This window comes from Watersipora subatra, chromosome 1 (assembly GCF_963576615.1).
Source record: "Watersipora subatra chromosome 1, tzWatSuba1.1, whole genome shotgun sequence".
In the NCBI taxonomy this organism is placed as follows: domain Eukaryota; kingdom Metazoa; phylum Bryozoa; class Gymnolaemata; order Cheilostomatida; family Watersiporidae; genus Watersipora; species Watersipora subatra.
Genome location: NC_088708.1, coordinates 6,214,038 through 6,229,607, shown reverse-complemented (window position 1 = coordinate 6,229,607; position 15,570 = coordinate 6,214,038). Strand labels below are relative to the sequence as shown.

General features: G+C 37.8%; 1 protein-coding gene across 1 annotated transcript in view; it reads left to right on the top strand.

Moving 5' to 3' along the window:
* LOC137385907 (arf-GAP with GTPase, ANK repeat and PH domain-containing protein 1-like) overlaps positions 1-15,570 on the top strand; it is a 42,109-nt gene that overhangs the window by 9,569 nt on the left and 16,970 nt on the right. The window contains exons 6-16 of the mRNA XM_068072515.1: positions 3,157-3,284; positions 4,479-4,690; positions 6,741-7,013; positions 8,302-8,418; positions 9,228-9,308; positions 9,809-9,958; positions 10,718-10,780; positions 11,145-11,252; positions 11,361-11,484; positions 11,804-11,881; positions 13,066-13,203. Of these exons, the coding sequence (XP_067928616.1) occupies positions 3,157-3,284; positions 4,479-4,690; positions 6,741-7,013; positions 8,302-8,418; positions 9,228-9,308; positions 9,809-9,958; positions 10,718-10,780; positions 11,145-11,252; positions 11,361-11,484; positions 11,804-11,881; positions 13,066-13,203 (1,472 nt within the window). The remainder of the gene's footprint in view (positions 1-3,156; positions 3,285-4,478; positions 4,691-6,740; positions 7,014-8,301; positions 8,419-9,227; positions 9,309-9,808; positions 9,959-10,717; positions 10,781-11,144; positions 11,253-11,360; positions 11,485-11,803; positions 11,882-13,065; positions 13,204-15,570) is intronic.

The following is a 15,570-nucleotide window of genomic DNA, read 5'->3' as shown; positions in this document are numbered from 1 at the left end:
ACTTCGTTACCCCTTGACTGTCCATATTTGACTCTAATGATTAATGTAAAATGTAAACATTACTAATCATTCATGAGAACAGGGAACTTGCATTCCAACTTTTGTTGTGGTTTTCTTGAAAGAAAAAATTCCATTCCATTATTTGGTACAAACCCTGATTGCTAGTCATTACAGCACTGATAAAATTCTAAAAATTCTTTCTCCTTATGCTAGCCAGCCCAACCCAAGGAATGTGACTTATTTTAGTTCATGGCCTGTGTCAGTCTGCATAATTCTCTCAATAGGTTGGAATTTGACATTGAAAAAGTTTCTGTTAAAAGCTGGTTTTAGCTTGTGCCGATTCTGAGTATACAGCTTTATGTCAGCCTTTTCATTTAAGATAATTTAAACCTTGTTCACTGTGTCAGAATCATTCTAACTACTAAAGAATTCATCGTTCTTTTGGACGTCATCAAGCCGTTTGCACATGCGTTCGTTCACGAAAGAGCCTCCACATTTGTAGGAAACGATCGTTATTCTTTTATTTAATAATATTTTTTGGTGTGGTTTTAATACTATAATAAAAAATATGCAAACAAAAGCATCGTTTTCCAAAATTCATTGCGAAAGCTTCGTGTTTTTAACGATGAAAGTTGTTTATAAAGATGGCCGACAACGATAAAATGATGTCATGAAAAAACGAAGGGTTTGTACAACAAACTGTCATGTGTAAGAATGGTCGAGGACAGTGGTACAGATCTATGAAGTACAATCTAAGATGTAGTCCTATTGCATTATAATTATGTTGACCACACAACAACAACAACCAAAATAAAGATGTTGAAAACTCCGGTTTGGAGAGGTAACAGAAGACCAAAAGCTTGCAACCGAGTGCCTTCAGTCATAATCGATTTGGTTCGGCTAGGTGTAACTGAAACTTGCATCTGATTGGACAATATATTGTAAGCAAGTGAAATATTTATGTTATTTTCTGTGAAACAATGGCCTCCATGGTGACCCAGAAGGCAACGAATGGAATTGGGTAACCATCGAATAGGAAATAGCTATAACAGTATTGATGTTTTTAGTTTAGTTCTGACCTGTTTTGTCGGTCTTTACAAACATCGGTTGCTTCTGGTGAGATATGACCATTACGGCAGCATCGGATCGGTAGCAGCATAGCTATAGAGGCAAGTTGTAATGAGCATTCCCTGTGAGAGGTAGCCGCATGACAAGTATCAGCAGTTGCTGGCCAGTGAGGAAGGTAGAGCTATTCACAGTGGCATCTAATGCTCTAAGGCTTTATAAATAAGATAACCGGGTTTTAAATATATCCATATAAATATATATAAATATAACCATCATGGAACAAAGTTTTGCAGATTTTATATTTGTGAACAAAATGGATATTCCAATTGTTTTTTTTAATGTCTATTAAATAAATATCATGTACATACAGTTATCTTCCGATGAAATATTTTTTATGAAAAAAACCAGACTTTGTCATTGAAAAGTTCCAAAAAGGACCAATATGCATTAAACCATAACTGTCACGAACAACTTTTATCGTATTTACTAGGTAAATCAGACACGCTGATTCCGATTTTATACTCAAAATAAAGATTAGTCCACTAACCTTCAAAGTCATTGAGGCTTTTTTAAAGCGTTTCAATATCCGTTTCGAAAACAACACAATCGGCATTACAAGCTCCACCCATAAATATGTGACGAAACCTAGCTTTTTCAGGAACGGAAGTTAGGAATGTTTAGTCCGATTTAGAATAATAGAGATGGGTGTCTTAAAGCCCATTATTATCTCAATCCAGCCTGTAAAATAATTTCAGTTTTTTATGAAAGGTATATAAACTATTTAAAATTGTTCGTAGCTTGTTACATGACGTTTAAATGGGCTGAACGCCGAGAAAAATGAGCTCAGAAAGCGTGGTTTTATCACAAGCTAGCGTTGTTATCGCACTTTTTTAAATATGCAATGCTAAACAGCTCATCTACCTTTCAGAAAAGACTGATATTATTTTTAAGGCTGAATTTAGATATTAATGAATTTTAAAACACCCATCTCTATTATTCTAAATCGGTCTAAACATCCCTACGTAACTTCTGTTCCTAAAAAGCTAGGTTACGTCACGTATTTATGGGCGGAGCTTGTTATGCCGATCGTGTTGTTTTCGAGACCGATACTAAAACGCTGTAAAAAAGCCTTCATTACTCTAAAAAATAGTGGACTAATCTTTATTTTGAGTACAAAATCGGAATCAGCGTGTCTGATTTACCTAGTATATACCATAAAAGTTGTTCGTGACAGTTATGGTTTAATTTTTATACATATTTTTGTTTACGTCTGGTTACTTTAAAATGCTCTAAATCCTATTTGATTTCAGAATGTACCAGGCCTTCCCCCAGTAGTCGTGTAAGCTGGTCTAAAAGTGGCAGCTTAAATCTTATCTTTAACTTTTTATTCTAAACAGCATTAATATGACGCCGTGTGTTTTGTATTGAGTTACGTGCATCCAATTGGTCTTTCGACCGTCTTTGTGCTCTAAAATATCTCATTCCTGTTCTTCTCTCCGCTACTAGCTTTGCTTCATCTTTATCAATTCGAACAGACAATCCAAAAAATAGTGTTTGTTTGGCATCTTGTCCTGAGTAGGATAATGGTCGGTAATCATAAACAATATTTGTCCATCACATGGTTGTCTGCCTGGCAACCATCGTTTATACTTATTCTACAGTTTTAATACATACAGTAGTTGTGATATATATCTCTCTTCCGGTTCATTCACCAACAGCTTATCAGATCTAATTATTTCTCTAGCATCCAACTGTTGCTAACATCACATTGCTGTCATCGATATATTCCTAACCAAAAGTATGTTCGCAGGATGTTATGTGAAGGCAATTGATGAGTTCCAGTTGGTATTAACGATTATAAGGGTACATTAATCTGCGGATACCTCAAAATAGCTGATAGACTATTGTTTCTACTACCATTAGCCCTCTAGATGAGCATAGTACCTCTCCGGACACTTCTCCATCCACAGTTGCTTGCGGACTGACATCTGTGGCTTGTTGCTAAATAATGCAGGGAATCAGGCACTTTTCTCTGTTGGCTGTGTCAGGTTCTGGTTCAAAACCCAGCATATTTTTGTTGTCTTGCAGCGACTCTCATCCACGGCTGATAGATGAATCTAGAGCCAAACAGCTGGAGGCGGAGCTAGGTTCGAGATGCAGATACTATGAAACTTGCGCCACCTATGGATTGAATGTCGAGCATGTCTTTCAAGATGGTGAGTAGAGGTGCATTAAGAAGTTTTTAGAATCAGTTGAAAATTAAATGACTTCAGTCTAAAATATTTACTCTTTTGGGAAAAATGGTTTAACCTAGTCATATTCTTACTCGTATCTACTCGATGGCAATTTTGTGGTAAGGGTAGGCAACATTTGAAAGCACTGCTAAGATCACTTATGGTAAATGGTGGACTTGAGGAAACCACCAACATCTTGAATACTCCAACACTGACAAATTGGAGTGATACAGTTGCTCAAAGCAGCCAGTCAGTGTTCATATAGTAGCTACTTTATTTGCTTTCGCTTAACAAGATTCTTTGGCTTTGCGCGTGGCTTGATTACGAGGGATAACTCCCATGCACTCATCGGTTGCCATTGTCTCGATTCCATTTGGCTAAGCTTTTTCGGTTCGGCGCTAAGGCCTATATCCAATGACTTACCGTTTGAAGGCATCACTCTGAATTGCAATATTACCCAAGTACTATCGCTAGTGTGAGTGTCATCTTTTTACCGTTTTCGTAAGTCAACCTTTTTTTTACTCAATCTCTGCTAAGTCCTTACTGCAGAGCACAGACTCGATAAACTTCTCTAATTTCTGACACAGCTGTTTTGGTAGGAAGCCTCGCTATTCGCTGATTTGCAGCCATCTCATACATGTGATGTCTCCCCCTCGATGTGTTCAGGATCTTACGTTATGTTTAAACGCTTACCAGTACTTTTCTAAAAGAAAGCATTGTTTCAGCTTGCTGCTCATGCGCTGTGGCAATGTCGAATAATAATCATTCCTTTATAAAATTTCCATAACGTCTCCTTCTCAAAAGGTGAAAAAAAGGAATTTTACTTATGCCACGCGTTGATAGCACCGTGCATTATTGCCTTTTAATGCTAATACCCGATTTTGCTGAAACTGATCGGCATGTAACTCTGCCCGACACATGGGTGGAGGTGAAAGTGAAGATATGTGCATGATCATTCATATTCATGTAAGTGAATCCTAGCATGTGCATGAGGCAGAGGGCTTATACCTATTTAATATAATATGGTTTGTTGGACTAAACACGCTCTGAGAGATGTATGAGATAAGGTTCCATGGCCTCTACATTAGAATGTACAGTTGTGTTTTATGTGAAGGAGGCCGACCTTTCATAGCTAGCGGGTTACGGAGTTGCCCCAACTACCTTCATTGTTTACAGCGTGCCAGCGAGCTGTACAAGAACGTGCAAGAATAGCGTATGCTCAAGCGGGCAGAAACAATGGCACCGCCCATCGGTCTCACTCACAAAATTCTGGTCATTACGCTAACCCTCGGGCTATGTTCCAGCAGCAGAGACCAGGTGATGCTAGCCACGCCAAGTTCAACAGAACCGACACTCCTCCAGATATTCAACCTCAGTCCTCTCCAGCGGTTCGTAGAAGTTTATCAGGGTTTCTTTCATACACTTACATAATTGTTTTCTGTATTCTCGACATGCACACAATGTCTACTGTTTACCGCTCATGGCACGGCCAGTTGTATATGTATTCTGGTTCTCAATAGATGCCATGCAAACTTCTTTTAATGATGCTATGAGCAAGTTATGTTCGCAAGCTGTACTCATCTGGGTTTTTCATGACTGCATATTTTTAGCACTAATCTAATAACAGGTTCAAGGTTGGCAAAGGGTTGGCACAACCTTTTTTAGGTGAATAATTTTGTTAGCAACCGCAATAAACATTTAGATCGCTTAGATGTTGGATCTGGCTATGAAAAAGGCTGTTGAACAGATATTGTTACTCAATATTTCCAGCCACGACTTAGCAATGGAGAGACCTTTCTCTGGTGTATAGTGATATCTACATAAATATTATTAGTCAGATGCACTCCTCTACTGGTAGTACTCTACCTGTTAACCTTTTACATATTCCGTTAGTTGGGTAACTATAAAACGGAGAAGCAATTTAGACTGCTCACTAGGCCTTTAATGTCTAATAAATATATGTCAAAGCGCTTGAATGTTTAAATTTTCTTTTAACTTAACGGAAACAATTTCAATCAGCTACTGAGGCGTTGCCAACTTTTTCCATTTGTCAAGTGGGTAAAACCGTTTGACCAAGTTGAACATCCTTGTTTGCAGCATTACACGAGGCATGTCACTAGCCATTATTTATATTTAAGTCCCGCCAGTTTACCATCAGTACTGTATTCTGTGTGCCCTGGGCTAGATTAGCGGTAATGCCGGTAAATCATGTTCGGTTTTCATGCGCAGTTCCCTGCTTCTCTCTCATTTCACTTCTGCACCCTTAAGGTCAACACTACCATACCTGTTTCAACCTGTTTCTATCTGTTTCAATTATGTTTATATTAAGCCATGCTGAATGTATCCCTCTGTAGTAGATATGTTGCTATCTTGGCTAATTACCATGAAGAGGTAGTAAGCTCAGATACATTCACTACTTGATATATTATATAGCCACTTAAGGACCACCTTAGCGAGGAATATTGTCGATGGGGTATGCAGGCTTCTCATGAGTACCAGGTAGCTCACATACGCACCTTGATCAACAACGCCCTAGTTATCATTGCGACCTTGACATCGAGCTTGTCTGACGTCAGCGTCATGTGAAGTAGCGGGCATGCTGTATTTATCTGTATGTACTCTGACCATGTCTGTCTAATGGCTATAAATATATTTTGCAATCAAATGTGGTTTTTAGCACTGATTTCTGTAAGCCTAACCAATTAATACTGGTCTCATGATTTCAAGCATAAGAAATTACAAGCAGTACACAAGTGACTATCATGTGCTCATAAAAGTACAAAAAGGTTTCATGTTTAAATTCACCACAACAATAATATTATTTTTATCGATTTTTTTGTATATTACTCAGTGTTTTGTGCAATGCAGATAGTTTGCATGATCGAACATAATGCCAAGCGTGTTAATAGAATTTAGAATTCGAAGGTCAAACATATTTCCTACTCTGGTAGTCACTCTTCTATTTCATCAGTATATTTATCACTCATAATTCACTTCATATGCATTTCTATTCTTAATCAATGAGTTTTTATCATAGTTTTTAAATAAATATCTAGTTCTATCATAGGTTATATCCATCAGACTATTGGTCAAAAGTTGAACATTTTATAAAACATCAATCATCCTTTTACAAGGATATCGTTGTCACTTCCTCTTTAGAGTATCGTACAGGCACCAATCATTGAAGTGGAGTTTGTAAGGTCTAATCCCTTTCCAACCATATTGCCTTCAAAAACCAGTGCTCTTATTCATTACACAGACTTGTATCTCGTACTATGTATAAGCTCATGGGTTGGTTGAACTATTTCTTATTTCTGTAGGATGACTCAATATTCACGACCATAACTGATACGAAACTTTTTCCAATTCGTTACTAAAGCCAACAAATTCAAATGTGTAATGACAAGATGAAAATATTTATTTATACCTGTGCTGTAGATGAGGGAGCACTCGGCCTCTCACAAGCAGGACCGTCACCAGCGGGGGAACAGCGCGACTGGCAGCTATATGAACAATAACCATTCCATCAGCTGGGCTCAACAACAACAGATGTCACCGGCAATGTCACAGCACGCTGCCCACCCAACCCAATTGTCTTTACAGACAAGGAACTCAGTCACTTCTCATGCTACAGGCTCAACCTCATCTTCCATGAACCAGGCATCACCGCAGGAGCGCCAGTCTCTCAACGAGTTTAAGGCGGACATGGAGGTTAGTTTATGATGCCTCGCTGATTGTATGCATTCTCTTACGGCTTGCTAATATGCACTCTCCTTCTCTGCACCCGCAGCTGCACACCCACAAAACTCGGTGTTTTTGTTGTAAATAGCACAACAAAGATTATTATTATTGTGTAGTGCAGCTAGGGTTATTATAGTTGATTGCAGCTCAAAGATTTTTAGGGCTTTTTGTTTGCCCAATATTAAATATGTGTGTTTAACAGATTCTGTTGCATTTGTAAAAAAATAGATGGTTTAGAAGGTTGTTATGAGATTTCATTCAAGTAAAATCAGTCACATGTGTAGTTATAATTTATGAATTGCCATATAGAATTATGAATTTAAAATATAGTTGAATTTATCGTAGCTTTTGAAACAGTACGAAAGGCTGTTGTACCTGATGTAAAATTAGTATGTTTCAGATCCTATTTCATTTTACTGTGAAGCTTTAAGTTTTTCTTATATAGGATGATTTACTCCCGAGTTATCAGTTAACCCTAATTTTGCTCATCAAGGCAGCCCATGCGGTATGTTACACGCCATCTACTTCAATTTTCTCACCATTTGAGTTCGTTGATTCTCATCTGCACCATATTGCCAGACATTTGCTTGCCTTGTGAATCATGTTATAAGAAGATATTGATTTACCTGGTTTTTGGTTTTTTTAAAGTGATTGTTTTATTAAAAAATTTTGTTAATCATTTAATTAATTTTGAATCGCTAATGATTGTAAGCTCTGTACATCAGTTCTGCTACAGAGTCGTCTCCTCTTGCTGTAGTGTAACGCGAAACTAAGCATCGATTACTTCTCTCTATTATAAACAATATTGAAAATTTTTGTTTTTATCTTTTAGAGGTAAACTTTACATGGTTGGCAAGCAGGCATTTTGCATGAATGTTGTGTGAAGCCTTCATCAGTACTGGAAGTGTGTCTGAAATTGACCGACACCCGATAATACAGATTAGCGTCAATAAATAAATTATTTATTTACATCCATCAGTTGGTCTAAAGACACTACCTCCGCTCCCTGTCTCCAGTCTGCCAGTATACCTTTCACTCTGTGTGTTGTTGTCTATGTAAATTTGTCGCCATTTAAATGTTGCCATGGTCAGACATGTTGACAAAAATGTTTTGTTGAAAAAGTGTATGGACAGCAGCATAAGTACTAAGCTGTCTTGTTTTTGTGGCAAACAAAAATTCTTGTCTGGTGCTATTAGAACGGTGCTTCCGTTTGGCCAAGTATCTATCTGTGCTGACCGTTGGCGCTCCTTCGTTACAGGATGCTGACTCAACAGACCTCTCTGTTGCAAAGAGCGTGGCGGAACTCACTCCTATGTTGAGACGAAAAAATAAAAAAATGAGTTCCGCCGCGCTCAAAAAATCCAATTCATTCCATGTAAGTCTGTCATAAGCTCCTAGTTACGCTAAAGTGTGCTCCTTTTTCTGAGGCCACAACACTTCCTTCTTTGAGTAAACATTCCTAGGCGTTCACAAGTGACTGCGGGACTGCTGCGCACATTGCTAAACCTTGCAGCTCTTCACATCCTGGTGGTAGAACGCATAAATAATATAATAGTCTAGCTTGCTATTGATTGGAGCTGAACGATTATTAAGTGGGCTGCAAGGTTTAAGGTTGCCAGTTATCTCCCAGTAACACATTGCCTGATAGTTAAACACGTTGACTGTAACAGGGATGTAACTAACATTTGGGATTCCTAAAGCTCCTGCTACTCTAATTGTTGTATTTGACTCCTCATTTTTATTTACTTTGAGCTTGGCAGTTACGTAGAAGTTGGCCATAGGCTACAATGCTCTGCGTGACTGTGCAGTGACAGCGTTGCTCAAGCTTGAAAAGGAGCCATATCTATGGAGGGCTTTATTATAAAAATGTTTCAACTATGCGATTTGGTAGTTAGTTGTATTGCGACATTCATATCTTGCAAGCACTAGCGTGCTGTATAATCTTTCTTGCCGTAGCGGCATTTCTCTCAGACGCACTCTTTCTATTTTTTCTACTCATTTTTCAGCACCCGTACCCCACTCTTTGCCAGTTCTGTTCATTATCAGACACGGAAACCAAACGCTTTGCGACTCCAGCAGCCTCTTAGATTGATCATGAATGGCTGATACACAGCTGCCCCTTCGTGATAAACGCTTTTGCTTCTGGACGCTTCAAATATCACAATTCCAAGATTTGTGTTTTAGGGCATTCTTGATAAGAAGACAACTCCTAACAGCACCCCTCAGCTGGCAAGAAAGAATGGCAAGCAAAAGGCTATAGCGAGTGTATGTAATGTGTTTGATTTTTTTGTCTCATTTATTATCGCAGTTTGTAGTTTGAAAGAAAAACCTGAAGTATTTTGAAAAAATATCGAACATTAGATGTAATGGTAATTGCAAAGGTTTTTTAGCGATTGATATTTGGCCAATTGATGTCTCGTGCTGTTGTCAGCGCTACACCCTATGTTCAGCTGATGCAGTGTCTGCTTTATTGTCCAAGCTGCTTTGTGGTTCTGCCCATCTCGCTCTCGCATAACCTAGGATCTTTAAACCATTTAAAGACTCATGCTCATCTATTCTGTCACAACCTGTAAACCAGCTCTCACCCCAACAGAGTTGGGTAGTTTCATGGTTAAGGTACTCTATAGCTGCTCATGAGCTGTTTTTCAATGTCTTAGGAGTTGTGCGCCTTTATGGTGGGACGGGCGCACAGATGTAAAATTATTTGTTCTTTGATGGCTAAGCTTGTAACCGTGTCGTGTAGCTGTGTTGCAATCACATTTTAGATAGCTGTGAATCCTGCAGAATATTCAGATAGTCTCGGTGTAGGGTATAGTAGTACAGCCGGTGACAGCGGCACCGATACCTTCCTAACTCCCGCTAATACCCCGAGTAGAGCTAGGAAATCTCGTAGGCGCTCTAATTTATTTGTTCATGTAAGTGGTTTGTTAACTTCTGCATGTTTCCTCTTCCTCTTTATTTTTTACTTTCTGCGCATGTATTACGGTCTCTCGTTACTTGCTCATTTCTACTGCTTCACATACTAGATGCATAGAATGCTAAACTCTACTCCTATAACCTAGCCATATTCTGGTTTCTAACATTTTAGTTGCGGCTCCTTTGAACCCAGCTGCTTGGCTCTGCGAGGGCTTTAGGTCGCTGTCAGTGCTAAATTACATGTTCAACATTCCCCTGACCCTAGTTTTCCATGCACCCTAGTCCATTCTCATTAGTTTGTGTAGAGCTGTTGATTTTAGCATGCTTTTTCAGGCTGTAGTATGCTATGCCAATTTCAAGCGAATTTGTTCATTGCATTTCAAATTTTTGTTTTGCATCAAATCTTCCCAATATTGTCACACGTAAGTCTTGTGCATGTGTTTCTTCTTTAAAAAAATGTGTTCTCTTTGTTGTCATTGTTTTTGATACTAACAAATGAGTATCGCGTTTATGTTACTGTATTACAATGTGTGTCTGTCTAGAGACACTCAGCAAGCTGCTTGTAAACGCGATTTATTTGTAAGTGGGTGGACTTTAGATATTAACGGTTTTAATTGGTAGTTGACACGAAATGTGTACTTCTTTGTTCTCTCAGAATATCTGTTAATCTCTGATACGTTTGGCTAGTAAGAGACCCATCTTACAAATGTATTTTTATGAGAAATAGATATCAATTGCGTCACTCTCTATTACTTTAGCCTCGTAAGGATGCTGATAAGGCGGATGAGTTAGGAGTGGGCAGGACGATTCCTCTCAAACAGGTAGCTTATGGCATAAACTGGCATTCTCCTCCTTTATTGTCGTATTGTCATCTTTGCTCGCAGAGTTTTCTTAACTTGTTACCAAACCTGTTACGTAACCAAACTTGGCATTTGGTCACTTAGATTCATGCATAAGCACAATACATGCAGTTCACTCTTGAAGTTCTGAACTCCAACTATGTTATTACAACCTGCTTTAAGACTGAAGTTTTATAGAAAGAGCGCAGTACTTGCGCTAGCCCTAGAGAGAGGTTCATCAATAGAATTGTTTGGAAATAGACACAGTCAGTCTTTAATCGGAGGGATGAATTGGCCAACTGATAGTCTGTTATGGAGATAAGTCTATGCAAGCAAGGTTTTGTAGGGTTATCTGTACAAAAAGGGCAGCAAGAGCATAACCAAGGACTGGAAGAAGAAGAAATATGTTATATTAACGTCCAATGGCAAACTGATCTACCATCCTAACATGCACGTATGTTGACTCGCTTCTTTCTGTTCTTTTGAATATCACATATTAGATTTATGAAAACTCTGCATATTATAATTATATAGTACACTAATATTATTAATTTTATTGAAGGACTACATGGAAAACAACCATGGAAAAGAAATCAATTTGATGCAGACCACTGTTAAAATTCCAGGTCAGCATAAGCCACGCCTTCATACTCAGCTGAGCAATGGCAATTCAGTGGACTCAACAGGTATGTAGTGCTTAGTAGATCAAGATACGTAGGTAGTGCTTAGTAGATCAGGGTATGTAGTGTTTAGTAGATCAGGTTATGTAGTGTTTAGTAGATCAGGGTATGTAGTACTTAGTAGATCAGGGTATGTAGTGCTTAGTAGATCAGGGTATGTAGTGCTTAGTAGATCAGGGTATATAGGTGTGTAGTGCTTAGTGTAGCTGCCATTGTTAATTACGAATTGTCTATTTTCAAATTTCATGCATTTTTTTAACCAATTTTAGCAAATTTTTCTAAATGAGTGGCATTTAGAAAAATATTTCTTCACTCTTTTGTTTAGGAGGAGAGGCAGCCCGAAACCCTGCTGTTCATAGATTATCTCCTCGTGAATATCCTTGCAATCCTTCTTTTGTACCAGGTACGTTACAGTGCAGCTTAGTATAGATGTACTAATTACTCCTCGCGACCATTGAGGATACATATTTGTACTGCACTACATCAAAGTCCTTGTAACCATTTTAATTGTCATAACCATTATTAATCTATCATTTCAGAATTGCCTTCTCCAACGCTTTGCTTTATGTAATAGTACAGTATATGGACAAGCAGTTTTTCATGCTTGAGGAGGGCACAATTCCAATGGCTTGTCGCCAGCATCCTTTCATCTTTCTGCCATTGCTTCACCGAAATATTCCAAATCTATGCTTTATTCATATGTATATATCATATTCTATTCGTGTCTTTTCTTTTTGTTCTCTTCGATTGCGTGATGTAATCACCATTCCCATCATGAAACGGTAAGCAAGCATGTCTTTCTCTCCCTTTAGCTCTTTTTTAGCACCTTGTAGAAGTCTATGCATAGGCATAATTATCTTTGCATTTGCATGCAAATTTAGCTTTCCTAGAAAATGCAATATCTGATAAGTGGATACGGGCTTTTACGTTATCTAGGCATGCTTTCGCTACCGCTGCCTGCTCCTATTGTTTCATTTTGACTGTTTGTAAATGTTGTCTGTTGTTTTGTAGATAAAATTGTTACTCTTGATTCTTTTTGTGATCATCACATTGGATATCTTTTATTATAAGAGTTGATTTGAATATAACTCCAAACCACTGTTTCTGGTCAGACCTACTGAGATTCCATCTGAATACTGGCTTCTGAGATAACTTTCACATTTTGGTTATGTGTCAGCGCTGGGAACTTTCTTGCTTACGACTTCTGTTTTTATTTGTAATACGGCATAAGTCTTGCGAGTTCTGTATGCGTAGCAAAAGCTTGAAGGAAATGACTACAACTGAGTCTTTCTATCTCTCCACTATCTTGGTGTACTTTGCAGCATACGTCTACTCTTGTCTCGCATTCAGTTGGCTGTTTAATGTTGTTTTTCACTGAAAATACTGTAGAATACTTTGACGAGCAAAAGGTTGGTGGAAGAGCTTCCCCAACCTAAAGCTTTGTCAATCTGATACGTGTGAAGTAAGCCTCCTCTCTCATGTATTGATGCTGCTGTGCTTTCAGTATATTGTGTGGTACTTTGGTGGTGTTATACTATCAAAAGTGTTATACCAGGAAGGAATAGCGCATGCCTGTGTATTTCGCAGGGCATGAAACATCTGATATGAATACTTCAGTCGCTGGAGTCGCTGCTGCAAAGATTGATTCTAACACACCACACACGAGGCGCAAGCATCGCAGAGCCAAGAGTGGATCAAAAATAGAAACACCTGGTGATGGAAACGGTAAGTAGTATGGTTACTATTTCATCACGCTTTTTGTCTTTTACTTTGCTAGCATATAACCAGTTGATCGCTTGTAAAGACTACATGCGCTTGCAAGATGTCTTGATTATTAAACAATTTCATTGAGCACCACTCCATATGGCAGTAAATTTAAGGTACTTGAGCATTGCTTCGAACGGTTTGATCGCAAATGTCAACATAGTCAACAGTTCTACAGGCTTCTCTCATAGGTTTGCTTATGACCTGGCGAAGGTTACAAAGTCCAAATTCACATCAGTAGGTACAAAACATTTAAAGCACATAAATTACATAATTTTTTTATGATATATTTCAATACATCAGAGTTTTGGCTTTCGAATGAGCTATTGTTTGCCATGGTGAGACAGACATTGGTTGGTGTTTATAGGATTTCCCCAGAGCTCTGCCGCAAAAATGTTTACCGGCATAGGCTCGGAAATTGTGACGTCACAATTTTCTTATGCGGTGTTGTGTGCTCTTACCGCCTATTTTATTGCTTACCGCTTATATTTATCAACTACGATAATGACGCTAGTGTCAGGTGAAGATAGGGCAACTCCAGAGAACCAATGAAGATGACAAAGGAATCAGTGTCATTAGTTCTCCATGTACAGATTATTTCTATGATAAATAACTCAGATTCCAAGCACCATACTATGTTTTCCCGATGATATTATGCACTCGCCCTCTCATTTTATTGTGATGTTGAGGGTCGCGACTGAGACTAATTAGTTTCAAGCGTTGCGTGATCTCGCGAAAGTGCAATTGACATGTAGTTCTAGGGCCACGCAAGTGCAGGTCACAATTTAATCGATGTGATTTCATTACCTTTATCAACGACAGTACATTTATTGAAGCATAATTAATTAACCCAAAACATGTGTTTGTATTGGTCGGGCGTTAGCACGATCCTGGGCATTGTTGATTATCTAGAATCCTAGTTTATTATTAGCGCTCTCTTGGTTTAACAGCACCGATTGTCACAGAAAAGCGCAGCCTCAATAGCAGCGAAAGGGATCGACTACCTAAGGCTAAATAATAATTATGACATCACATTTTGAGAACCTGAACCAAGTGTTTTTTTTGCAGGACGTACTTTTGGCACCCTGTTTTTCATAGTTCTATTATTCTTTGTGTATTGAATATAGGCTCATTCGAATGCCAAGACTCTGATGTATTGAAATATATCATAAAAAAATTATGTAATTTATGTGCTTTAACTGGGTGCTGCTATACGCTTTAAGGCAGTTTAGCATGTTTATGAACGGTAAATAAATTCATAACTTCGTGACCTCGGTAGTTCGTTGGGTAAAAATATACATCAAATAATTTATTATTCAAAATTTACTAATTGCTAAAGTTTATTATTATTTAAAATCATTCATTGTGCTCATCGGACATATTTTTTAGAATGCCCTTGAAAATGGAATGTTGAATATGAAAAAGAGGAGATAACCCTCTTTTTCATATTTACAAACATGCGTCTTTTCACAACGAACCCAATTAATCGCAAGCACAAATATTCAGACCAGATGAAGCCAAAACTAAAGCATAAGTGCATTTTCTGGCTTTAATTATTGAAATATAAATTAAAGTCAATTAAGAATACTTTGGTTTATCTTTTTATTATTTATGAAATTCACACAATAAATAAGTTTAGAAGTATTTTTGTGTTAAAATTATGGTTCATACTTTAAAAATAAGTTTCCATTTTTTGATTTTAACGTTTTTGCGTGTGGCGCCAGTCCCGATCAACCACGAAAGATGAGGGTTTACTATCTATAAATTACTTTTGACAGACACTCCCAACACAACTCTAACTCACCTAACTCACCTTTAATCACAATGAAGCATAAGAATTCAGTGGAGGACTATCCAGGATAGTTTAAACTACATTGCTGACTGTTGATAAACAAATAAAACTTATGTTTTATAATTGTTACGTCTGTTTATATCTTTGAGCAGGTATAAAGTTTCAAGTAGATTTTTAACTATAATTATAAAGATTGATGAGAGAGCAACTCCAATATTATATATTATCCATTATCGAGTTTTGGTCAAGAACACTGTTTTCACCATGAGAAATCACATTGACTGAATTGTCACCAGACACCTGTTCATCACCTTGCTAAACTCCTCATCCAGTAGAGCTCAAATTATCTGTACAGTAGCTTCTTTTTGCTATGCTAGCCAGTTTGTACTAGCTGGTCTGTATTTGGTCTTAATAACAAATTCTTTTACACCATATTCTCTATAAATAATGTGTTCTAATAAGTACCAAGACCTTTCCTACCAACAAATCGATAACGGAAAAACAATATATATTTTCAATTGGATGTGGAAGATTTA